Genomic DNA, 27304 nt, shown 5'->3' on the forward strand with positions numbered 1-27304 from the left:
GGGGGGTTGGTTGGCGTTCAAGTTGCGCTCATCCTCACCATTCCGCCGCCACACTTGGTCCCCGTCAGCACCAGGCCCGGGTCTGGCATGTCGTCGCCCAAGTAGACGTGCGTGCCGCGGCACAGGATCCGGCCGCCCTCCTGCAAGGGGATGTTGGTTTCTATGGAGACGGCGTTGGTGCCGATGACGGGCCGGTTGGCGCCCCCTTGGCACTGGATTTTGCCGCATTGGGCGTCCCTGCAAAAGCGGACACGGAAATTGTAGGGCTGAGTTTCGATTTGAATTTCCTGAATCGATTTGACTTCGGTTCATAAACCCATTTGATTCACTTCAATATAACATTGATTCATTATGGGACATCAATTCTTCTTAAATATCGAGGACACGGGGCTGCTTGATTATGGGAAAAATAATCATCACGATTATTCAAACGATTATTTTTTTGGGTACAAAACAAGAAAATGTTTAAACATTTAAAAATATTAAGACCTTTTTAAAAAAAAAAAAAAACATTTATTAAATTTTTTTAATTTATTTGTTTTTTTAAAAAAAGGAGAGCAATGATGATGTCAAATCGAATGAACAATACTGAGCTCTCCTGGAAAAAAAAAAGAGAGAAAAAAATAAAAAATAAAAATATTAAGACACTATTGAAACACTATAATTATACAAGTTCCTTTTGGACCAAACAGGATTTATTAAATTAGTCTTTTTAAAAAGTATTTTTTTAAAAAAAAAAAAAGGTTCAAATATATCAATTTAAACAACTCAAAATGAGTTTTAATGATCTTGTATTTTTGTTTACGATGATGTCAATTTTGTAATTGCGGAGTGTAATAATTGAAATTGTAATTACCGTGCGTCACATTTGGCAAAGGATCCTTTGGAGTCTTTGCCACAGTTGCCGTAGGGATCGCCTGCCGAGTTGACTCTCTCAAAGCAGATGCCGGGCGCCGCCTTGGCACCTGCAAAACCCAAAAGTCGTTATTGGACCAGCCACAGGAAGCCGCATTCACACCAAAGCTGGGGTGGGGGTGGGGGTGTGGGTGGGGGGTCCTCACCTTGCCCCCACAGCGTGACGCACTGCTGCTCGTGCGTCTGGCACACGCCGTTGTAGCAGTAGCCGTCCACGCCGCTGCAGGCGTGGCCGTCGTGCAGGTAAACGTTGCCGGGGCAGTGGGGGCCGCCGCCCGTGCAGAACTCGGGCAGGTCGCACGAGTTGCCCGACTGGCGGCACGGCGTTCCCGCCGGCTTCAGCTGGGAATGACACGTGCGCAGGGAGGGGTGAGCGGGTCATTTTTCCGGCCTTGGCGGAGGTCGACAGTTCGCCCTACCTGGCAGTCGTGGCAGCACTGGCCGTGGGCGCAAACGGCGTCGCCTTTCAGGGAGCACGTGGTGGCGTTGCAGCAGGGGTTCGCGCATTCCTGCGCACGCCACAAGTTCATCATTCGATTCATTTGGATTTTGGGATTCGTATGTGATTGCAATTACGATTTAGTTTCGATTTTTTTTGTAATCAAGAAAATGTTGTTTTCTGGATTTGATTATGATGTACAGTTTGTATGTTATTATTTTTTTCAACTTTTTTTTGACTTTTTTAAGTTATTTTATAGAGCTAGTTTGTTAGCTTAGTTTTTATTCGTTTTGCCACAGTTTTGACTTTAGCCCCTGATGCTAGCTAGCTAGCTCCCTAGCTAGCTCCCATTGTGCTTGTTTACCTGCTAGGGAGCTAGCTAGCTAGCATCAGTGGCTAAAGTCAAGTCAGTTTGTACTTTCTAGACCTGGATTTGCCACCTCTGGAATTTTCTATTAATCATAACAAAAAATAATAAAATTTAGATCGCGTAGTTGTATATTCAAAATGTAATTTAAATTTTAAATTTTAAATTTTACATGTAAATACAGTAAATTAAGTTATTTTTATTTATAAATGGTACAAATTTTTTTTTAGATAATCACTATAGCGGTAATTAGAAATATTTGTACATTCACATTTGCAATCATTGTATCCTATATTTAATTATAGAACCTGAAATTCGCCATAATTGTCTCTGTGTTGGATTAGTGTTAACAATAAAAGTGGCTTGTTTATCACAATTAAGGATTTTTTTGTGTGTGTGTGCGCAGATGCAAACCTCGGGTTCCCCGCAGTCGCACTCCTCGCCCTCCTCCACGTAGCCGTTGCCGCACTTCTGCCCGCCGTAGAGCACTTTGACCTCGGGCATGTTGAACAGACACATGCCCACGCCCTTCTCCAAGCTGGCCGCCAGGTCCTTCTCGCTGCAGCTGCTGAACACGGTAGGGAAGGGATACCTGCACAAATAACAACACCTTTCAGCATTTTTCGCTTGATGGCAAAAGTCTACACACCCCTGATCAAATGCCAGGTTATGTGATACGAAAAAAACATCCACCTTTATTGTGACCTACAAACTGTGCAATCCAATTGAAACAAAAACTTTCCAAATAAACTTCAGCTTTTCTAGTAGGCTTTTCCCACTCGTAGGCCAACTAAATGTGAGAATGCGTGACAGAGTGTTTTTAATATTGTTTTTGGATGAGATCGCTCGTCCGCGCCCGACGAATCGTTTCTTATTGAGCCCAAATGACATATGTGTGATGATATCAACAGATAAAGAAGAACTTTCCTTAGGATGTGTTTTTAATAACTGACACCATAAAAGCGCACGGGGCAAAAAGGGCGGCGCCGCATGTCATGTCATTCTCCCCACGGAGATGACAAAAAAGTTGCAACCAAGCCGAGCATCATATTTCATCGCCCTTAAATATCCCGACAGGGAAAGCATATCATTTCTCACCTGCACATGACCTCAAAAATTAAAACATAAACCGTTTGTAGGCATAGTAAGATGAACATAAAACATCAGCATCATTAATAATTACATTCCGTAGTTCATATATTCAACACAATCAAACCACCTTCACTTGAGGCTCATTAATAGTGTTAGCTAGCATGTTAGCCTCAATAACACGCTAGCACAAACGGACATGACATCACAAACACATTTGTGCACTATGCTAAACGCTATTAAATCATTCAACTCTTAACTTTTGGCACATAACGGACGTTATGGGGGACCGTTTTTAGTTTGCAAGTTGTGTCAGCGCACCACCTAGTGGTTAAATTGTGTCGGTGCACCACCTAGTGGTTAATATTATTTGCGTGTGTAAAAATAGTAGTAGAAGAAGAAGTCAGAAACCGGAAGTAATTGACCTTATGGAACTAGCAGACAACTCCACTTGTGTTTCCATGCAGTTCTTTCTTGTTCAAGCATCGTCTGTAAGTGATTTATGGAACAACTATACAATACATACTAAGCATGCAACGCTTACATGTGTGCCGAATTGTAAATGTTTGTCAATTTAAAATGCTAATGCTAAGCGCGATCGCTAATGGTTAGCATATGCTCAAATTTTAAATTTAAAGGTCGTGAATGAGGGGTCAGGGGTCAAGGGTGGACGTTCGTTTGTTTAGGAATTTTTAGCTGCTAGGACTTTTGACCAGCAAGGCCGTGACAACGGAGGATAGGTTGGAGGAAAAAAAATAAAAAATCAGGGACTATACAGGGGTGGCAAATGAGCAACACTGGAACGTTGACTGTGTGCTAATCCTCGTGGCCTTTTCAAGAAATTCGACTGTTGGTGGGGGCGTGCGTTGCCAACAAAGAGGTGATAGCAGAGTTGTGTGTTTGAATACACAAATGGAGTAATCCCGGATTAAAAAGCGCACGGCGAAACATGAAGCAAGAAGGATTATTTGCACCACAAACAAATGGCAATATTTACGTCTTATTTCTATGTGATTATTATTTCTATGTTAAGACCGCCACGTGTCGCCGTGTTAAGAGAACAACGCCAGCTTCAAGTATTCAAAAGCGGCCAACTTGGGGGGGGGGAAACTGCGGAACAAGACGGTTTTCAGGGGTGCTTAAGTATTTATCAGTCGCCACGGAGAGATTTTTCCGACATTAAACTTGCATGTGTGTCAAAGAATAGCGACGGGCTGGGAATGAGGAAGTGTGGACGGGAAAACCATTTTTTATTTTTATTATCTACCAATAATGACAAACGTTGGGAAAATATCATGCATTCATATTTTATTCCAAAGTCTCGTCTTAAAACCCACTTTTAATCCTTGGCTTTTAGTTCATCTTGAACATTCCATTTTTAGGGAAACAAACAAACAAAAAAAACTAATTAAAGCAACAAATATTACAGGGCCAGATTAAAAAAGCCCCTCTAACATTTTTTGTTTCTTCCCGAAGACCCCCACACGCAATTTAAGGCGTGCTGTGTACTGTACCTGAACTAATCGCTTCCCCCTCCACAAAAATTCAGCGTAGCCGCAGGCTGTTAGCGCAGCTGCATTCATTAAAAACAAACAAAAAAAAAAGACGAACCCGGCCTTAAATTTCATGGCACGCTTTGCTAAAAAGCTTCAATAAAAGCGGACGGCCAGCGTGCAAAAAAAGCCCGTTTGAGAGCGCCGAGACGCGCCCGCTCACCCGGTGGAAGGAGTCATGATGCAACCGCCGCGCTCCGCCGTCACCCGGCAGCCGCACCCGCGCTCGGGCGTGTCGTGGTTCATGCCGAAGTTGTGGCCCAGCTCGTGGGCCAGCGTGACGGCGGCGCCCAAAGGGTTGTCCGAATGATCCTGCGCAAGAAGCAAACGTCAATTATGAGCAAACTTCATGATTACGCAGGATAGACCGATTATCAGCCGGGCCGATAAAATGACAAATATCGGCATCGGACTTTTTTACGAGTCTAAAGGTTGATAAAGCTGGTGTCTTACTGAGCGGTGAATGCTTGAAAGGGTTTTCATCAGGATTCGTAAGATGTTTACGGATAGTTTTTACTTGTTGTAAACACATTTTGAACATATTCAGACAATTTTCCACTCACTTTTTGAAACCTTTTACAAACATTGACGAAAACCCCAAATTAGCTACATTTGCATGCATTTAATTTATGGGTTTCTCCAGAAAAAAATAATAATTTATGGGTTTATTTAAATTTCCACTTTATAAAAAATGATGCTGACACTGGGAACTTCCTACACATTTTATTTAAAAAAAAAGAAAAAGAAAAGGAAATTGTTAAACTTTATTTACAGTAGAATTTACTAAACTTTATTTACTTGCTTAGTTTTTAATTAGCTTAACACATGCTGATGACCTTGGAAGATCCCTTCTTGATATGTTTAAAATTCTAAGTTTTTTTTTTCATTTTGACACTAATATTTTCTCTTTTACTGCAAATGAATATCAGCTTGAAATATTGGTTATCGGCTTCTTCCTTGACTACTAATAATCAGTATCGTTATTGAAAAAAACATATCGGTCTATCACTAACGATTACTAATGACCCTGGAAGCTCCCTGCGATTTTTGTTCTATTTTTTTTTTTTAAATCAAATCTGTTAATTCTTTATATGCTTAAAATTAAAATTTTTAAATTAAATTTTTTAAATTTTGACACTAAAATGAATATTGGCTTCCTTGACTACTAACAATCGGTATTGGTATTGGAAAAAACATATCGGTCTATCACTAACGATTACTAATGACCCTGGAAGCTCCCTGCGATTTTTGTTCTATTTTTTTTTTTTTTTAAATCAAATCTGTTAATTCTTTATATGCTTAAAATTAAAATTTTTAAATTAAATTTTTTAAATTTTGACACTAAAATGAATATTGGCTTCCTTGACTACTAACAATCGGTATTGGTATTGGAAAAAACATATCGGTCTATCACTAACGATTACTAATGACCCTGGAAGCTCCCTGCGATTTTTGTTCTATTTTTTTTTTTTTTTAAATCAAATCTGTTAATTCTTTATATGCTTAAAATTAAATTTTTTAAATTTTGACACTAAAATGAATATCGGCTTCCTTGACTACTAACAATCGGTATTGGTATTGGAAAAAAAACATATCGGTCTATCACTAACGATTACTCCTTTAACATAGAGTACATGGAGTGGCAACGCTTGTGAATACTTTCAGATGCACTGCACGTTGCTCCAGATGTGCCTAATAAAGTGAATATAAAATATGCAGCGTCATCATATCCGCCAATTTGCGCCATCTGCTATGTGGGGAGCTTGGAAACATCTGGAAAGGAGCTGTAAACAACATGGATAAGAACAACGGGACAGCTAATGACAGGCTAGGGTTCGGATTGTAAACGAAAGTCTACAGGCTCGTTAGCATCATGTTCCCACTTTATTGTCAAAGGTGCAAATAAGATGACGAACCATGACGATCCCGCCGGACTGCTCGGCCGTGCACATGCTCATGATGGGCGCCATGCCGATGGTGGTGCCTTGGAAGTACACCCCGCTGAGGAGGGAGGGAGAGACCACTTGATCATTAAACCCAGAAATACGTCGCTTTTCCCCTCATTCTACGCAGCAAAAATATAAACCCAACACTTTTGTTTTTGCTCCCAAATGATTGACATATCGCGGCACCGGCACACGTTTTTTTTTTTTTTTTTTCCCCCAATCAATTGTTATGCCCCTCCTGCACAGTAGCTGGCGCTATTTACCTTAACATGTTGTAAACCATCTCACTAGGAGTCTGGAGAAGAAGAATCTCTTCGAGTCCAAACAAGACAAGATGTTTTTAGAACTGTCGCGTTGTTCTCCTCGTGAGACGCGAGTGACTATTTAAAAATCACTTTGATGTTCAGATAGATTGTTTTGGACGGACATCAATCGGTCGACGTTGTTTGGCACAAGCTTAAAATGAATGCATGAGTTGAAGGACGAAAACAGGAAGCAGAAGTACGGAGCGGCCTTCCAAACTAAAAGCATGGATTTTCAAAATAAGATATTTGAACGTCACACCAAGCAGCTTGAATGTTTAGTAGTAGTAGGAGTAACACATTTATTATTTTTTCATTCATAGTTAAACACTGATGTTAATCGTTCGTAGACTTTCGATGTTTTTGTGCTTTTTGTACATTGCTAATAAACGGCACATTATGCGCAAAAAAATCTCCTGCGTGCTTAATATGTACTTAAATATATTTCAACGTTTAGCGACTCGGATTGAAATTGAATTATTATGAAACGAGTTATTTGGCATAATAATCCCCCCCGCCCCACCATTTAAAAATATGGCACACCAGTGAGGTGGGATGGATTATCTCGGCAAAGGAGAAGTGCTCACTATCACGACTTTAGATTTAAATTGTGTATGTGGGAGAAGTTTTGCATCTTTAACTTCATCTCGTAAAAAATGGCAGCAAAAACAAAAATGGATATTTTTGTTGAGTATACTTTATGGATATAATCCGACTAATTGTTTTGGGACACAGTTGTTATTAATTAAGGGAAAATTCTAAACCAAAAAAGCAACAAAGCTTTTGGACTTTTTTTTTTTTTTTTTTTTTTTCCTTGGCAGAGGTCAAGGGTCAATCCCACCTGATGAGTTGCGCGTTGTCGTGCGGCTTGCGAGGCAGCAGCTTGACTTTCCTCCAGTCCAGGAACTCGTGCAGGGTGCTGAAGGGGTCCTGCGTGACGGGACACCTGTCGGCATCGCTCCACACCTCCAGGCCCACCAGCGCCACGCGGATATTTAAGGCCCTGTAGAACTGACCCACAGGAAATTCATCCATCTTTGTCATCTCGCCGACCCCCCCGAAGCTGATCGGACGCTTACCTTGTCCACGTAATTGGCGATCTCGGCCAGACGCTGCTTGACTTTGTCCACGTCTTTGCCTTGCTTGTGAAACTGAGGCGGCGGCGGCGGCGGAGGGAAGCGTTGACTATTTGGGCCTGGGAGGAGGGCGCGGGAATGAGACGAGGAGGCGGAGCTTACCTCCCGGTTGTCGGCCACGATGATCAGCTCCACGTACTTGGTGGTGCTCTGGATGTGACGCTTGTGCTGCAACGCACAAAGAGACGGTGACGTTTGCTTTGCTGCTCGTTAGCAGGCCACTTCCTGGTTGATGTTGACGGGCGGGCGCAGGAGAAGTGTTTTAATAGCAATTCATATTAAGGGGGGGAGGGGGCAAAATGATGAATTCATTTAACGCCACTCATTTTTTTCAAACTTTGCGCAGCAGACACGTCCATGTCAAAATTGAGCAGTAATACATTTAATGACATATTTGAGAAGACTTTGGTCAAGTTGTATTTTACAATTTTAAAAATGTGCGGAATTTCACAAGTTACTTCATGTTAAAGATTAGATAGCTATTAATATTAAAATGACAAAAAAAAAAAGATGCAGCCATATTTCTATTTAATTTTTTCCCACTTTTATGTAAACAAGAGTATGAAAACTTCCAAAATTATTTTACAATTTATTGTACATTTAGAACAGACTTAAATTTAGATTTAAAGCTGATTTAAATTCATCATAATGCATAATGCGTATATTTGTGGAGACTGGGGGCAAGTTGTATTGAACAATTTTTTAAAATGTGCATAATTTTACAAGTGACTTCATGTTAAAGATTAGAAAGCTCCTAATATGAAAAGAAAAATGCGCTGAGCTGTCATCAATGTCTTACAAATGCAATGATGCCATCTAGTGGCAGAAAAATGACCTACACAAATCATTAGAACAATCATGTCTGAATGATCACTTTGTTCCACCTTTATGTTAACAAGAGTGTGAAAAATGTTTACATTCAGAACAGATTTAAAATTTGCGATTAATCGTGAGTTAACTATTGAAGTCGCGATTAATTATGATTAAACAAAAATGAATCGCCTGACACCACTAATTTATATACTATCAAATGGTCAACATGTTACATTATGAACATGTACAAATGAGCATTTATTGTATTTTAAAAAATCGAGCATGGCCTTGACATTTTAGTTGGTGACCAATCAGGATCCCTACGGGGCTACATTGGCGCTCGCTCGTGATTGGCCGAGCACCCTGGACGTCTTTCAACCTGAGCGTCCTGGCAGCCGGCGTCGTGTCCTGCCCTCTTATCGGCGTGCTGCTTTCCCGATAAGCCGCGATGGGCACACGTGCTCCAAATGACAACCCCGCGGCCGCGACGGCGTGAACTTCCGAACCGGAGTTGCCGGGATGAATCCCAAAGCGCTTGTTCCAATCACGTGGAAAAATGGGAAAGTGTGCATCTCCTGGTGGATTTGCAGCAACATTGTCTTCGTCGGGTCCCGTCGGGACGGGCCGCCTTCCATTTTCATGATCTGAAGGTCTTTTTGACCATTTTTACGGCGGGGACGCTTCACGCCTCGGAGCTTTAATGCGCCGATAAAAGGGAAAGACGAAGCGAAATAACAGCAGAAGCGTCCATGTAGCATCGTCACCTTTCATGAGATATTCACGATGAGTGTTCTCGTGCCACTTTTTTTTTTTTTTTTTTCTAGCTTATCTCGGGAGCCTCAAGCAGCCTGGCTTATCAAAGACGTCCCGCGGCTTATCAAAGACGCCCGTGTGGACACATTGAGGCAGGCGCACTGCACTTGTGAAAAACACTCGTCTTTTTAGTCGTTTTTTTTTGGGGGGGGGGGGGTTATTTTTTTATGTTAGTAGAAAAAATAGCAAATACAATTTTGTGAGTCACTTATTTCGGCAATCTAGTGAATATTTTTTTGTCTTATTAATTTACTGCATTTTTTCCCCCATTCAATGCTTGTGTAATATTTTATTAGATAATTACAAGGTATGCAAAATATTCATTTTGTAATTTCTTGTCTTGTTCGCAGAGATTTCTCTTTTCTTGTTTATGGTTTTTTAATAACTAAATCTACAAAATATTATTTATCATCCGTGAATACAAGTTAGCCGTGCCAAAAATGCAACTGGTGCATTCCCAATATTGTTAGCTCATCGTTAACTCTTCATCACCGTCACGTCATGATTTGAATATGCCGAAAAGAAAAAGGGAGAATTGTGCAAGACAGCGGAGTTTTTTTTTGAAGAGCCATATGTTTGGCGCCGGTCCCGAGAAAGACGCAAGCGTCCAGGGAACGATTTACAAAAGATGGAAATCAGTTTTGGGAGGAGTTGGAAAGTCCCCGACTTGTGTGATGCGCAGATCGCAATCTCACTGATCACGCGGAAAGTCAAGTCTTGGCCTTCAAAGGAGGTCGGATGAGGCGGGCTGGCGAAAAGCAGATGCGTCCGTCCGTCCGTCCGTCCGTGCATGGAGATGACATCACAGTTGCTCAGGGATCAGGCAACGACCAATCACAGCTCACCTGTTTTCTAAAGTTGAGCTGTGATTGGTTGTTACTTGAGACCTGAGCAACTGTGATGTAAATTTCACTCAAAATGGCCGCCTTCTGACATTGATAAAAACTGCTGAACAATATAAACCAAAATACTGTAATTAGACTAGTGGGGCTGCATAGAACATATTATTGTTAAGATTTTTTTTTTGGGGGGGGGGGTTGACTTCCCCTTTAAAATAAAATAAAAATAGTCACTGCAGCAAAGTGGAGATTGTGGAGTATAATGTTGCTGTTGGGTTTGTTATTTATGCTCTGGAACAAAACAAAACACATATTTGCTGTATACATTGGTTGGATGAATAATGAAGACTAGTTTTATTAAAAGGGTGACCAAGGTCCAGCAAAAAAACACCAAAAAAAAAAAGGGCCGCTGCAGCAAATTGGAGACTGCGGAGCATGGTAGTGCTGACTATTTAGCTAATCCTCACCCTGCTGCTGAAGGATTTGAACGGGTTGCCATCAGGCAGTGCGACGGGCTCGGACACGTAGGAATGATGCCCGCAGGTGCCCGTAGCCAAGTGGAGGTGTTGCGTGGAGTAAATCCAGTGAGTTCCGTGGGTGCCGTGGGCCGCCGGCTCGATCACGTACGATCTGCCGTCCACGGATATCAAACCCCTGGAAGCACACACCAAAGTAGGGTTTCACAACTGACTTAGAATTTCAAATTTGAGTTTCAAAACCGGGTTAGGGTTTCCTGTTTGGCTTTTAAGTCTTTGTTAGGGTTTCAGGACAGTGTTAGGGTCTTAAAGTAGGGTTTCAAATTAAGATTCATGTTTCAAAGTAGGGGTTCAAGCTAGAGTTAGAGTTTCAAATTAGGGCTTTAAATTCAAATTAGGGTTTCAAATCTGGGTTAGTCTTTCAAAGTAGGATCTCCAGCCAAAGTTAGGGTTTCATTTTCGGGTTTCAAATAAGAATTTCAAACCAGGTTTAGGATTTCAAAACGAGAGTAGGGTTTCAAGTTTCAAGACCGTATTTGGGTTTCAAATGAGGATTTCTAGTCTGGGTCAGGGTTTCAAACATCTGTGTTGGAGTTTTGAGTTTTTCAAATTGGCCTCGGAAGCCGGATTGGGCTTTAGAATTAGGGTTTGACTCACTTGAGTGCGGAGCTGCAGGTGCTGATGCTGACGTCCGAGTCGGGATGACGCTCCACCTCGCCGTGGTAGTAGCAGTGAGCCTGGGGGAACGCCACAAGACACGCACACCTCGCAACATGATCGCAACCAACGACATCGCCGTCACCCACTGAAACCCGAACCCTAGTTTGAAAGCTCATTCTTGAACGCTGACTCGGGTTTCAAACCCAACACTGACTTGACTTAGCCCAAATCTGCCTTGAAGCTCTAAATTAAAACCTTAACCCCAGCTTAAAAAACAAATTTGAGACTTTAACTAAACCCAACTTTGAAGACCAAACCCTAGTCTGAAACCGGACCTCTTGCTTGAAAGCCGACCAGACTCGATCCCACGAGAAGGAGCAGCTTAAGCAGTTCCACGTGAATTTGGAGCATATTTGGCGAATGAAGGCGACGTCAAGTGACAAGTGTATTTGAAATGAAAAATTGGCATGTATGTTTTAACAAGAACACGAAGAGCTTGTGAATATTTCATCGCCTTTCACTTTTCAGGCACACTTAGTCTTCAATTCAAAACTCTACCTAATGTTTTTTTTTTTTTTGTTAAGCGTATCTATTATGAATGAGTTGAGGCCCAAAAAAAACTGTCAGTCGCTTCTCTGACCTCATTTGCCCCCCCCCCCCCCCCCCCAACTCATCCAATATGAATTTTGTGAGCACAGGAAGAAAAAAAATGCCTTTTTTTTGGTTTAGTTTTTTTAAATATACACTTTTTTTTATATTTTATCTAAACTTTTATAGAAACACAATTTTTCTTCTCTAAAATATTTTTTTTCTTAAATTGTTTTTCTTTAAAAAATGTTTTTGAAAAACAATTTTGCAAAAAAAAAATATGACTTGAAAATATAGCATTTTATTCTTGTAAAATTAAAAAAAAATTCCCACCCCTTTTTCTTGAAAATGATTTTTTTTAAATAAAATAAAAATCTTAATTAAAATTTTATATATATACATACACTTTTTCACCTTGGAAAAACATATGACTTCTCATAAAATTACTTTAGTCTTTTAAGATTCTGACTTATTTCTTTTTCTCAAAAATACACAATTTCCCCCCAAATTATTGTTTTTTTATTTAAAAAATATACTTCTATTCTAGTATTCTTGTAAGATTATGACTTGAAAATATACGACTTTTTCTTGGAGATCGAAAACTTCACTTTTAACAACACAACTTCTTTCTTGAAAATATACAACTTTATTACACCTTATGGTTTGATGAATTGATTTAAACACTACTTTATTCTCATATTTAAGCTTTATCCTTGGGAAAAAAAATACATTTATTTTTTAATCATTCTGTGTGTGAGTTTAATACAAGGAATCCAAAAGTTCCATACCTTAGCGTTGTGCGAGCCTGCAACCGCTGTGCCGTCACGTCGGTAATGAGTTTCTTTATAGTCACTTGCAAACAGACCCCTAGAATGAAAAATAAAGACAAGTGACCTTAAGGAGCATCCAGAAAAATCAATTACACTGCGGGGCCTGCAAGCAAGATCTGTTAAGATGCCTTTTAAGAGGCGGCACTGCTTCAAGGATACGTAAATTGAAACGGAACAGTGGAAAAAAATGTCATTTCACAATCAATAAAGTGACCCCGAGGTAAACCAGAGATGCATTTACACTTTCATAATCTTGACAATGCAGCAAATCAACACAATAAATGGAACCCGTGGGCCCGTTTTCCCATTGTTTTAGGAGCACATTTGGGCATCCATTAGCCAAAGCGATGCTAGACCACTCAAAAAGGACTTCTCCATAAATAAATGTGACTCTTTCATCTTGTTTTTCAAGCGGAGGCAGCTGCACAAAGCAAGCGGGCCAAGCTAGCGCTGAGCTAACACTTTTAAGTTGTCACGCTCCCTCTCGTACGTGGGAAAATAGCTAGCGCACAAGAGGATATTTGCAACCCTTTAACTCATTAAAAAAAAAAAAAGGTCTTCAACAACAGATGTAGTGTGTTAAGTTATAAAAAAGACAAACGAGCAAGTACTGGGCTAACATGCCAAGATAACCCGCTAACTGTAAAAAAACAACAATTAGCCTTTGTGAATATTTGTAACAATTTTATTAGTTAACAAAAAGTCAACATCAACAGATTTATTCTAATACTTGTAACCAAGAGGAGTGACCTAGCACGGGGCTAACGCACCTAGCTAACCCACTAGTTGTCATAAAATAACTGTGTTAAGTTATAAAGAAGACAAACGAGCAAGTACTTAGCTAACATGCCAAGATAACCCGCTAACTGTAAAAAAACAACAACTAGCCTTTGTGAATATTTTTAACCATTTTATTAGTTAATAACAAAAAGTCAACATCTAATACTTGTAACCAAGAGGAGCGACCTAGCACGGGGCTAACGCACCTAGCTAACCCACTAGTTGTCATAAAATGGAAACAGCTGGCGCACATTGGAATACTTTTAATAGTTTGACTCATAAACAAATGTCAACAGACTGTTAAGTTTTAACCAGCACGCTAACCTGCTAACGTTTGAGGTCGTATAAGGACGACTACCGAGCGCGCTGCGTGACGAGACGACGGCGGGGTTGCGCATCCGTCCGAACCAGCGATGACGACTAAAAGAGAAACACATGCTTCCATCTGGCCCGGGTCTGGCTTTTTGATGTGCTGGTGATTATGAGCAGCCCTCATTTGACGGCGCGGGGCGGTTGAGGACGCGTGAGTCACACCGCAACGGCTCCCCAAACTAAATAACCTCCACCGTCCCCCAACGCACGCACTGCGGCCGGCCAACGTGGCTCGCAGAGCTTTCGTCTTCCACTTCGACGCGACACATCTTTCATGCTTTAATCCGTAGCACCCCCCAAACCGCTTGATGTGGTCTGAGACCACCTTTGGCAAGTGTGTGGTATTGAGCCTTTAACTTAGTCCACATGATCTCGAACCAGTTGATTGCCCCGCCCTGCACTGTACAGTCCCGAAGAAATTCCAGGATCATTTGGGGTTCAACCGGTCAAAGCTCACCTTTGGCAGGTACAGACTTCAATTGTCCCGATAGTTTTTGGTTAAACATAAATACACGAGTCAGAGTCTCAGACCAAATTAATCGGTGCAAGACTATCTATAGCTTGATTTGGACAAAGGTTTGAAATATTTGGAGTTTGGCTAAATCTACGAGTCCAAGACCGTCTTTGGCAGGCGCAGCACAAAACAACTCTAGAATATTGAACCGGCAAACTAAAATATTTAGCACCCAAAGAAGAGAAATGTTAGGGTTAGCGTTTTGGACCAACTCAAATATTCGTCCTTGTACAGAACATATCAAATCAACGGATCTAATAGTCCACGTGTCAAGATCCGGTTTTCGAGGTTTCTCTATTCCAACGCACCTAAATTTCAATGATCAGGATCATTATCAGGATCCTGCAGAGCTTGCTGATGAGTTTAAATATGAATCAGCTGTGTTGAACATGGGAAAACTCTCTCGAGAACCGGACTTTTGACACTAATGTACGAGTCCTACAAGACGACCCGCCAGCTGGTTTGTCCTGCACTGTATGGTTCCAGACCGGTAGTCCTGTATCAGTTTGATTTTGTGGGAGGCCATCTTTGCCAGCCAGGTGTACGGTACCAAACATCCTTCAGGTGCGGTTCAACTCGGACCGAACCACTGATTTGGTGCGCATCTGCAAAAGGTGTTCTTGGACCAAATCAACCACTGGGACGGTCCATACCAGACCAAATATTTCCCTTGGACTCTCGTCTTTATGTGCTAACTAAATAGATCTCTTTTCCTTCACATTTGGTTGCAATTTTCTCCCTAAACGCTGACTTGAAGAGAGCAGCAAGTGCTAAAAAAAAAAAAAACGATTGTCATTGACGACAACACACATCCTTGTGGTTCCAGACACAAAAGGACCGTAAAAAAAACAAAATTGTGACATATAAAGCACATTGTCAGCGGATTGAAGAGTTGAAAGTGCTCGGGACACTTTTGATCTACTGGAATAGACGTGGGGGTAAACAACAACACGTGCTTACGCGACGACAAGCCAAAGCAGAGTAAATGGAAAACAAGTGTTCCCCGCACAAGACGTGTCAGCTGGCTTAAGACGGATCGAGAGCTTTTGGGGAGATATTAGCGGAGAAGAGACTAACAGAAGGATTGAAACGGGGGGTGAGGACAAAAGCTCAGGAGATTTGCCATTCGGGGAATCACAAGCTCAAACCTTTCCTGGCACTTTGTCAGCTGGTTCGGCAACAAGACGAGACAAAAGGCCGTCCCTCGTCGTCATCCCTGACAAGTGACTTTTGTTAATTGAGCTTTTTTTGCGCATTAACACCATCGCCTCCATTACTCTTGTTGAAATGGACCATACTGTATAGTTTGTGCCTGGGGGTGGGGGGGGGGGGCATGTCTCATTAGATCCAGACAGCGCAAACGTCCCGACGAAGTTTTCTGAGGTAATTGTGACAAATGTGAGGGGCATTAAGTGCATAAAAGTTCTAGCGCGGATCAAATGGAAATATGTGGAGCGGATGAAATCATTTAAAGAGTTATGTGACCCATAAAAGACAATCTTGGAAGGCCAATTAGCGCAATAAAAGCCATCAGAGAGATTCACGAGCCCAATGCGCTTTTAAGAATATCCCGGCTTCGCTCGTGGAACAAAAAGTTGTGAACGGCAGCCCAAGGGAAGGAAAAAAAAAAAAAAAACGGGTCTGGGATAGAATCGTTTTTCCAGAAGCACGGGAAGAGATCCAGTCCCGCTGGCTGCGATGTGTCTGACATCAGCGCCAAGTGGAGCAGACAATTCCCAGCGATTACGCTGATCCCGACACGTACGCTAATTCCCAGCGTTCCGTGTTGCCAACACGGACTGAAACGTCCATTGATTTGGTCCCAACCTGCCGCAAGTAGTCTCGGACTAGTTTAATTAGTCCACACCTGCCAGAAATGGTCTTGGAAAGGTTGTTTAGGTCTGCATTGTATCGTTCCGAATTAACTCGAGGACAGACCATATACTTTTGTGATGGTCGATTTTTTTTCCCACACTAGACGGTACCACGTGAACCCCAAAATGTGTTTAGACAGCTTGTCTCAAATGGTTCTTTTGGTCTAAGTTAACTCTTTGACTGCCAGACGTTTTCAGAAACGGGTTGTCCCCAGTGCCAGCCGATTTTAAGCATTTTGACTGATCTTTCAAGGGCCACAGAAAATTATGTGTTTGGACTATGGAAACACACATACTACCAAATGAAAGATTGGACTCTCATCTTTCATCAGAAAAAAAAAGTTTGTTTCTACCTTATTCCGTTTTTCAGTAATCAACAATAGAAAATGGTTAGTTTCACCTCTGTTTCGAAACAAACGTCTTTTAACGTCTTTGGCACTCCTCCATAGGATTTTACTAAACGTTATTTAACGTTTTTGGCAGTCAAAGAGCTAGAATTTGTCCAAAGACCTCTGGACCACCACTGCGACCAAATCAACAGGTCCGAGACAACCCCTGGCAGGTGGTCTAGGATGAAATGATTTGGTCTACACGTGAGTTTGCATCTTAGGGTAAAATGTGGACTAAATCAAGCAGGCCGAGATCAGCTCTGGCAGGTGTAGACCCATTCAACTAGTCTGAGACCACCTTTGGCAGCTGCAGGTGAATTCAACCAGTCTGAAATGACCTCTTGCACATGCTCAAGAGTGTGTATGGAACCGTAAAATCCTGACCTAAGCATCAGGTTCCCCCTTTTTTTTTTTGGTACCGTAAAAAGCTGCTATTTTTTAAAAGAACGAAAAAGTCAGAGTTAAAAAAAAAAAAAAAAGTTCCGGCAGATCGGGAGAGCCTCCGTTGAGCCTCCGCAGCAAAGCCCAGCTCCATTTATCACGACGACCTCGTTATTATTCTTAACAGCCGACTGGCAGCGCGACGGTCAGACGCGGTAGCCATTAGCATCCGAGGCTACGCAATTATGGCAGCGACAGTCACCCGAAGATGGATGCGGTTAAGCCCGGGCTTGCCCCCCCGGAAATCAATTAAGTGTCATCTCCGTGCAGCGTCTGCAGGACGGATGACTCCAAGGATCCCAATTACAGGCCGGGGCGGTGATGAATACCTCCGCCTCAACAAAAGGATTAAATAATTGGAATCGGGGAAAGAGAGGCGGCAACAAATACACCCGGAGATGATCTAGCGAGACACAACAGGTCTGTTAGTGACTACGCAAGAGCGTATTATTGACTTTCTCAATTGGCTGATTATCTGCACGCAACAACGCAGTCCATTCAGCACTCTTGATTACAAAAGCAGGCCAAGTGTTCATGGAAATGATTCTGACCTTGTGGAGCCGACTTATTAGAGTTGGGCCACCCTGGCAACTGAACTCTGCCCACACACGTCAACCAAAAGTCTAAAGCTTTCGCCATTTACCGTCCCATTGAGGGTGCGAACATTTGCGAATGTTACGAATGTCATTCCCGGGTTCCCGAAAAGAACCAACTCATCTTAAGCCCGTTAGCCCACTGTGAGATCGAATATTGTCGACCTTGAACGAATCAACATTCACTCCCTTGGCAAACCTTCGCCCCTCACTGGGATCCGGGCTAACGATAGAGAGTCATACGTTTTTAATGTTTTTTTCTTATGCTAGAGCGTACGGAAGGCTTTGATGCAACCTCTGACCTGAAGAGGTCGCTTAAAGCAATGGTAGTTATTACAAAAAAAAACGGCCATCGGGTGGCAGCAGAGTATAAGAGATCAGCCAGGGCCATGTTGCAACAGGCTCTTTTTGACAGTGTTTTCAACAGCAATGTGAATATTGGTGAAACTTGGCTATATGCTAATGCTAATTGCTGCAAAACAGATACAAATATACTTTTTTTTCCCTGATGATAGAAGAGAATCAAATCTTTCTTTTGGTAGGTTCCATGTTTATATAGCAAAAGAACACAATATTCTGTGGACCTTGCAAAATCAGTCTAAATCCAGTAAAACAGCTGGGAGCGAAGGGGGTTGCTTCAGTGAAAATGGCAGACTTCCTGTTTTTTTGTTTTTTTCCGGTTTCAAACTCCCATGTTATGAAATTTCATTTTGCTCAGTGGAACTGATCAGGGGGGGCTGAATTTTCCAAACATTCAAGAGTCTGCTGCCCAGCCACTTTCGTATCTGTGACCCTTAACCTTTTCACCCAAAGGAAAACACCTGCCACATCTGTTGAAAACCTTTGATCGATGAGATGGGATGCTTACATACTTTAAAAAATTCTCAAGACTTTTGGCGTCAATGACGGTCTCAAGTCTTGAATGGATTACTGGAAGTGAGCGAGACGCTTCATCCTCCCATCTGGCCCAACGGCTTCTGTTTTGTTTGTTTGTTCTTGTTCTTCCGTCCGCCATTCGCATCCAGTTAGGAAAGAAGAACGTCGGTTGGTGGCGCTGCAGTGATTTGCATGTTTGCTCGGGAGTTGACAGCACGCGCTCGCACACGGATCGGAGTGTCTTTGCCAGGGTGAAGACGCTCACGACAGATCGAGCCATCTTTAAAAAAAAAAAAAAAAGGCGCTCGGTTCAAAGGTTAGCAACGAATGTTTGCGAGAGAAAAAGTACATCTTGGTGAAAATCAAAAAGGGCCGTGAGGTTTTTTTTTAAGGGTTATCCAGGGGACAGCTCAGAGCTGGAGATGCTGCAGGAATACAATTTTGTTGCACGGCAAAAAAACAAAAAAAGATGATGACAACATATACTCGCAGTGCAGTGGCTCAGAGGGGATCGAGATTTTTCCGTTTCTGCTCCCTCTCTTTGCGATGACATCCCGCTTTTAACGACCCTTCTCCGTCCATTTTGGAAACTCAACAATACATTTGACATTTTTGGCTTTCAACCAAAAGCAAATCTGGTATTGACATGCCGGAAATCAGATTTGGGTGACAAGATCTTAAACAAAATAATTTTAAGGCCATCCAGACATATTCACAAGGAGGCAAAAAAAAGCTAAATCCGAGTAATTAACTCATTCAAACCCAAATACTTTGTCCTTCACTCCCCATTTTTTAAGTTTTTTTTTTTTTAAATGCTAAAGCATATAGAAGGCTTTGATGCAGCTTCTGACATGAAGAGGTGGCTTAAAACAATGGTAGTTATTACAAAAAACGGCCAGCAGGTGGCAGCAGAGTATAAGAGATCAACCAGGGCCATGTTGCAACAAACTCTTCTTGACAGTGTTTTTAACACTAAATGTGAATAATGATGAACAGAAACAAAATACAAATGTACTTTTTTTTTCCTGATGAAAAAAAGAGTCTCTAATCTTTCTTTTGTTAGGATCCATGTTTTATATCGATAAAACACAATATTCTGTGGGCCTTGCAACATCAATCAAAATCCAGTAAAACAGCCGGGAGCAAAGGGGGTTGCTTCTGGGAAAATAGCTGTGAGTGAATGAGTTAAGCTGCCGTAACCGTGACAGAAAGACCAGAAACATTGTTGGAAAGTTTTCTTCCGTCTTCACTCCCACCTCGAGGAAAAATTTATACAATTAAAGATGACATGCGTATAAACTCTTCCTCCCTTCGTGTCTTTCACGCAGACGTCCTCCCTCCCTTCTTTTTTTTTTTGGAGCTTAACATCACATTGTCATGTATTTGTTTGAGCTCGCGTGCACGCTGACCAGCTGGCGTTCTGATAGAAATCTGGACAATGTGCAGAAAAAGCCTCGGAGGAAGAGAAAAAAAAAAAAAAAGGAGGAGATCAGAGCGAGAGCAGAACACGACAAGTCCAATTCATTAGGGAATACATTAGTCCGACTGTAAATCTTGGTCGGCGTCCATTAAATTGGATTTTGCTGACAAAGGAGCGTCACGAAACCACGCTGAGTTCCATCAGCTCTCAACGTGGCATCGACCGCATCCGTCATTTGCAGGCCCGTTAATCGAAAGGAATCGCATGATATGATTTTTTTTTACAAAATGCAAACATCACTTCAAGAGCCAAACATCAGACGTTGGCTTAGCTTAGTTTACGTGACATGAACGGCAAAGTTTGCCGGAAAAGTGCACCCCCCGCGCCCTTCGTCTATTCTTGGAGAGAATGAAGTGTTCTTCCAAAGGGATGGACACGTCATATTCATATTTTAAAACCGCTTCGGACTGAAACAAATTCAACCCCAAGCGCCTTTGGAAATGTATTCATTATTAAGTGGGACTAATCATTCATTCATGATCAAGTCTTAATACTGCCATGTTTATCTTACATACTGAAAAAGGCTCAGATGGTGGTTTGGATTAATCAATTTATTAGTCAAGTCCGTAACCCTAACGACTTATTCCGCTAGATTTTTCGTTGTAGTGTTTGTGGTGCTCTTCAGCTGTTTGCGGTGCGCCGTTATGCAAAAAGGCGCAGGAATTTTCAGAGCCGGTCAGCGACATTTCAAGCCGACTGAATTACTGCCTCCTCCACTCAAACGCTCTCCGTCACTTGAACGGAGACCGTGTAACCGTTTGCGACCTTATCTCCGTGGGGTCCCCGCACTCCCGAAGCCTCCTCATCAACGCCTGGCAGGGCCCTATTGTGGCCAGACGGCGCCGTCATCCGCCCCTCCGACGCGAGGTGCGAGTGAAGAGAAGGTCAAGCGGATAGCGAGACGGGCAACCCACTTTGCACCGCTCGTGTTTTTTCTATGACTCAGAAAGGAAGGACTGAATTGGATTGCGGTGATCCTTCGCCGTCTGTGGGGGGTTTGGGTGTCACGTTTCGGTTCTGTGGGCTTGGGTTTTTGTTGGATTTGGGGTCTTCATGTTTTTTATCTGAGTGTTCAGTGTTTTGTTTTGTGTTCCTTGTCGCTGCCTTATTCTCTTGCATTTGGGTCCGCCATCCCTCAACCAACCAGTTCCACCCTGACATAGGGACCGACCTAAAAAAAAATTTTTGTAAAATTTGCAATCAACGACCTCCACCTCCAAAATGTTTACAATTGCTGATATTTCAATAGTTAAATATCGGAAAATTGTGGGGACACTGGTATGTATATTGTCATAAAAAGAACAATTACTACTTTCCTATTAGCCACTTTCCTATTACCATGCATTTTTCTTTTTTTTCAATTTTCTATCTACTTGTATTTTTATATATTATTCCTGGCAAACACAAGTCCAGAAAAGGTCATCAAAGCCTTTTTATTTATTTTTTTATTTTTTTTAGGACTTCTGAAGCCAAGCATGAAGTTGGGGCGGAACCCAAACGACAGACCAAACAGCAGCGCTGGAAGTATCTTTGATTCATCAGCTTTCCGGCAGCCGCCACTCCAAAAAGCAAGGCCTCGCCTAATTAATCGGGGACGGAGCGCCACAGAGTCCACCTTGTTAAGTAAGCGCCGCTCTGAGCATCAAAATAATTGGGATTTCTGAAAAGCTCATTCAAAAGAGTGCCTTGCCCCTGCAAAAAAAAAAAAAAAAACCTTTTGAAGGAAGTAGTTGAAAGGAAGAGACAGAATATCGCAAGCTTACGGTTCATTCGCCATCATAACATCTTTATTAACGACACAGGCAAGGATTTAAGTCACTTTTTTCAAATTCCTCACCGCCATACAGGTATGAAAATAAAGTGAGCTGCTTTTTAATGAAACAAACCCTAAAATAAAGCCAAACTAAGGGAATGAAAATAGTCAAAATCTGCAAATAAATGAAGCCCCTTCAAAAGGGCTTGTAATTGCGTGTAGGCGCCACCAGATGGCGGCAAAGCAATAAAAAAAACAACAAAGATGATCATAAAGCATCAACATTTCTAGCATGTACACGATCATCAATTCATGGAACACGCGCGACTGCATTCAGAAGTTAAATTATTCAACACAAACAGACCAACTTCACACGAGGCTCATCAATAGCATTCGCTAGCACGCTAGCCTAAGAAACGCGCTAATGTGACATCAAACACGGGAAAACAAATGGCAAGATTCCACAAGATGGCGCCGCGATGCAAGACGATGCAAAGCGACGCTGCCGTTGGCCAGCCTTGAAAGCTATCCCGAGTTCATGCAGGCAAAAGGTCGGATGAAACGTCCCCTTATCGGAACGGCAACCAAAAGACGAAAACCAGATGGCCGGGCCCCCTTCAAGGCTCGTTAAGTAGGCCAGAGCATCCTCGAGCGGCCCGCACCCTCCACCCCGCCGGCCGGCCGGCCCCTGAGTGCCGATCTGGCAGCGCGCTGCAAAAGCAAACAAGGCGGCGGAACACGGAACATGCCGCCCGAAGGTCCGACGCCCCCGACGCTTCGTGCTCAGCAACTGGAAGCCATTTGCGAAAACACGACCTCCACCAAGGCCAAACAATAAAGCCGGAATCTTCATGGAGAGTTGAATACGAGGCAAGGAAAACTTGCCGGCCTATTTGGACTTCTGAATAGTGGAGTAGTGGTTACAACGCTGTCCTGCGGGGGGCAGTAATGTGCAATCCATGCGTTTACCAGACACAATATAATTAGTTTTTGAAAATATTGAAAAATAACTACAAAATGAATAATAAATAAAAACATTTGATTTGATAAGAATATAAAATATGTACATTTGCCAAAAAATAGTCAATGCAAATGAATCAAATATAAAATACTGAGACTAATATTGTTTCCATCCATTTCTATGATGATTTGAGTTAAGAGCATGGTCGCAGACCCCACATTGAACTCGTATCCTAAAACAGCCTCTATACGGCGAGTCATGGCGGACGTTTCCAGCAAGATCCGTAGCGACAAATCATCCTCATCATCCTCATCATGGCATTGTTATTCTGCCGGAAAAGTTTGGAGAAAGAAAGGCCCGAACACGCTGCCCACGCCTTCTGTCACGTTGGCGCGTTGCATATTTCTGCATATATTGCGCATATTTGCCATTAAGCAAGCGTCGGAAAGCTCCTCGGGGTCGCGGGAGCGCACATTCAGCTCCGAGGGAAAACGGGAGCAGAATCAGGGGAGCGAAATTGAAACAATCGGTTGAACGCATGAAATTGGATGATGAGTGCCTCGAGTGCTTTCAAACGCTGTTACATAAGAGATGGGCCCACTTTGGCGCTTTCATTTTTAATGCCGACAGGTCATTCGTCACTTTCACTTATTTTTATTGTCATTAATTGTTTCATACAATATACATCTATACAAACTGTCACATTTTTACTCACTTTTGCATGTTTTTTGTACAATAAATTAACAATCATTTAATGAGAAACTAATTACAAGATACAATTGTAGAATATGCAAATGTGCTTATTTTAATAACATTTTTTAGGTTATTTATAATAAATTTACTTCTAATTAACCATTATTTCATTTTTTTTATCATGAATGTTTTATTATTTATTTTATTATTGACAATAAATAAATTACTTACTGGGATGAATGGCAAAAAATCTTAACAAATACAATTTTAATTAAATTTTTATTAACCAGTTTTAGGGAAAAGCAGCTCATCTAATGCAGAACCAACAATTAATTAACCAATTATTTAATGAGTTAAATTAAGAAAAATAAATACAATTTTCTTTTTCATTTTATTATGTCTAGTTAAATGCATATATAAAATAATTAATTTCAAATCAAACACTTCAAAAAAAATTTAAAGGGATAGATTAATAAAAATATCTTACATACTTTTTAATTGAACCAAAAAATCAGCTCATTTAATGGAACGAATATTACAGGATTTTGAGATCAATGAGTACAAATAAACAAAAACTTTAATGATTAAATGATTCATTCTCATGTTGTATTTAATTATTTACATTGCATTTAATTAGCCACATATGTAATAATAGCCCCCCCCCCAAAAAAAAAATAATTAAAGAAAAATGATTTTATGAAATCCAAACAAAATACAAAAATAAATCAATAAAAACATTTTAAATATCCAATTTGACGGGGGAAAAAAATATTGAACTTCATTCATTGATATTTTAGAAGCCATTTATGAGACACTAAATTGAGATTTCCGCCTTCAGTTCGCCATCCTTTCTCGCCTGTCTGTTTTTTTAGGAGCACTTTGCACAGGTTGACGCGCTCGCTCCGGGCGGTGCGCGCCCTTTTCGCCCCTCCCCAAACCCTCAGCCTCCATCCGTCTTAATGTCAAGGGGCAGACGCCTGGCAGACACTTTCCAAATGTCATGAAACAAATGCCGTCTCCTGACAAGCGAACCTGCAATGCTGCCTTCCTGCGCAACATGTTAGCCCGAGAACCTCTCAGCTCGCAGCTTACAAAATGGCACAAACTGCTGGAATGGAGTGAAGTTCCCTAAAATGGAGAAATTAGCATGCAAATAAATCAGCATCCCTTGAATGTAAAATATGTCTATACTGGATTGAAATATTTCATATGCTTCCAACAAAAGTGAATGGAGTGAGGTTCCCATGCTGGTAAATTTAGCGCGTCAACACATTTGCTGCATCCCTTAAAGATTTTTTTTAATACAGTCATTCAAAACTGCAATCATTGACATTAATCCAAGAGAAATTGGTATAAAGTGAATGGAGTGAGGTTCCCTAGATTGGCACAGTTAGTGCGTCAACACATCTGCATCCCTAAAATATATATTTTTTAATAGTCATTCAAAACTGCAATAATTTACATTATTCCAAGAGAAATTGGTATAAGGTGAATGGAGTGAGGTTCCCATGCTGGCAAATGTAGCGCGTCAACACATTTGCATCCCTAAAATATTTTTTTTAATACAGTAATTTAAAACTGCAATAAATGACATAATTCCAAGAGAAATTGGTATAAAGTGAATGGAGTGAGGTTCCCAGACTGGCAAAGTTAGCGCGTCAACATATGCAGCCCAACAAAGATTATTTTGAAATATTGTCTGTGCGATAGAGGTATAAAATGAATGAGGTTGCAAACGCTTTTGTGGGCAAACAATTTGAGCTCAGGGAGCCTCACTCCTTGCAGTTTATTTCTGTTATTTCCCATCAATTCTTGGTTATTTCAATAAACTCTCAATGCTTCCCATTGAAAGTTTCCTGGAATTCTGCAACCGCAGAACCCCCCCCCATCCCCCTCCCCCACCTCAAAATCACATATTTTCCCAAAATGACTTTCTTCGGCCTTCTCATTGGCTAAAACAGCAAATTGGTGTGTGTGTGTGGTGGGGGTATTTCTGTTTCTTCCACGAGCCCTAGTGCGAACCTGCTGCGCCGGCATTATTATGAGCTGGTCTGGTGCGCTGGCAAGCTCGGCTCTGCGCCGCTGATCAACTCCAGATGTCCAAACACAGACAACATAAGCAGCTGGGGGGGGGAACAAGATTTGAATGAAAGCCGCAGACTTGTTTTCTCATCGCTTTGCTTCGGAGAAAACGCGTAGGGAGTCGCGCGCCGTAGCCCTCAGCCGTCACTCCTGCTTGGTAGCGAAAAAGGGGATGCGGTGCTAACTTTGCCAGGATATAAGGGAACCACACTCCATTCCCTCCGTATAGCTAAATTTGATCATTATTCACAAATCAATTTAAAACACTGGAGAAAAAAAAACTTTTTGCAACATGGCCCTGGTCGATCTCTTATACTCTGCTGACACCTGCTGGCCGTTTTTATCACAACTACCATTGCTTTAAACGACCTCAGATGCTGGATCAAAGCCTTCTGTATAAAAAAATCAATCTTCATAATCGAGCCGCCCTACTTTGTCTTCCAGTCCAGTCGTGGGTGCTTGAGACTTTTCCATGCGTTTTTTCTACACTAGACACGTTCACTCAATTTGGTGTGGACAACTTAAGGAGTTGTTTTTTTAACTTTCAAAGCGTGCGCAACTGCGTTCGCTGGAGTGAGCCACTTACTCGTTTTTGCGCAGCGTCAAAAGCAGTCGTTGACCTTTGGCCTCAACCAGCAGCTTCAGCGACGTCGGGTGATTCTGCGGAGCAACACCAAGTGCGATTAGTTGCCGAGATGTTGACTGAAAGGAAGCTGGGAGGGAATTTGAATTTGATGCATGCGACGTGTCTCAGGTGGTGGTGCAACGGATCATCATTGATCGGTGGTCGTTTTGGATACGCGGATCGGTTGATGGGGGGGGGGGTGCGGGTACAGTCGGTACCATTCTGACATGTCAAGGAAGCTGAAACATACTCAACGTAACACGCTAAGCGTTACTTCAAAATAAAGTTGACCAAATACAGTAATACATTGACGGCAATGCAAATAGCCTTTTACTTTGAAATCCGCCCACGTTGTGGCGTGGTGGCTAGCTTGACTTCCCTTTTTAGCCGTTTCTTCATTGTAGTTGATTGACTTTGTAGTTGCGACCAACATCAACACAACTCATGTTCGATCGCTAATTTAGGACGCTAAGAAAGCGCTAATTTAGGACGCTAAGAAAGCGCTAATTAATGACGCAGTCATTGTATGATACGGCGGAAGTCTCCGACGTAGGTGGCTAGCCGCTACCTGTTAGCATGACCAATGAGTGTCTGGCTAGCCGCTACGTGTTAGCATGACCAATTAGTGTCTGGCTAGCCGCTACCTGTTAGCATGACCAATGAGTGTCTGGCTAGCCGCTACCTGTTAGCATGACCAATGAGTGTCTGGCTAGCCGCTACCTGTTAGCATGACCAATGAGTATCTGGCTAGCCGCTACCTGTTAGCATGACCAATGAGTGTCTGTCTAGCCGCTACCTGTTAGCATGACCGATGAGTGTCTGGCTAGCCGCTACCTGTTACCATGACCAATGAGTGTCTGGCTAGCCGCTACCTGTTAGCATGACCAATGAGTGTCTGGCTAGCCGCTACCTGTTAGCATGACCAATGAGTGTCTGGCTAGCCGCTACCTGTTAGCATGACCAATGAGTGTCTGGCTAGCCGCTACCTGTTACCATGACCGATGAGTGTCTGGCTAGCCGCTACCTGTTACCATGACCGATGAGTGTCTGGCTAGCCGCTACCTGTTACCATGACCGATGAGTGTCTGGCTAGCCGCTACCTGTT

At 42.1% G+C, this 27304-nt stretch overlaps 1 protein-coding gene and 1 long non-coding RNA gene across 3 annotated transcripts in view; one reads left to right on the top strand and one right to left on the bottom strand.

Annotated features, from left to right (window-relative positions):
* The window catches only part of LOC144038623 (uncharacterized), a 33601-nt gene extending 7214 nt beyond the window's left edge, over positions 1-26387 (top strand). The window contains exons 3-5 of the long non-coding RNA XR_013289254.1: positions 2128-2298; positions 21544-21708; positions 24365-26387. This is a non-coding gene — a long non-coding RNA (uncharacterized LOC144038623). The remainder of the gene's footprint in view (positions 1-2127; positions 2299-21543; positions 21709-24364) is intronic.
* adam12a (ADAM metallopeptidase domain 12a) overlaps positions 1-27304 on the bottom strand; it is a 43242-nt gene that overhangs the window by 6251 nt on the left and 9687 nt on the right. Inside the window, exons 3-16 of one of the 2 annotated variants that reach the window (XM_077551185.1) lie at positions 26161-26234; positions 12725-12803; positions 11346-11425; positions 10680-10866; positions 7850-7915; positions 7691-7762; positions 7453-7622; positions 6280-6364; positions 4527-4675; positions 2136-2313; positions 1335-1424; positions 1062-1257; positions 857-965; positions 39-237 (exon numbers count right to left, since the gene is read on the bottom strand). In XM_077551185.1, the coding sequence (XP_077407311.1) occupies positions 39-237; positions 857-965; positions 1062-1257; positions 1335-1424; positions 2136-2313; positions 4527-4675; positions 6280-6364; positions 7453-7622; positions 7691-7762; positions 7850-7915; positions 10680-10866; positions 11346-11425; positions 12725-12803; positions 26161-26234 (1734 nt within the window). Of the gene's footprint in view, positions 1-38; positions 238-856; positions 966-1061; positions 1258-1334; positions 1425-2135; positions 2314-4526; positions 4676-6279; positions 6365-7452; positions 7623-7690; positions 7916-10679; positions 10867-11345; positions 11426-12724; positions 12804-26160; positions 26235-27304 lie in introns of both variants that reach the window. The other variant, XM_077551184.1, reaches the window with a different exon arrangement.

The sequence above is a fragment of the Vanacampus margaritifer genome, chromosome 18 (assembly GCF_051991255.1).
Source record: "Vanacampus margaritifer isolate UIUO_Vmar chromosome 18, RoL_Vmar_1.0, whole genome shotgun sequence".
In the NCBI taxonomy this organism is placed as follows: Eukaryota; Metazoa; Chordata; class Actinopteri; order Syngnathiformes; family Syngnathidae; genus Vanacampus; species Vanacampus margaritifer.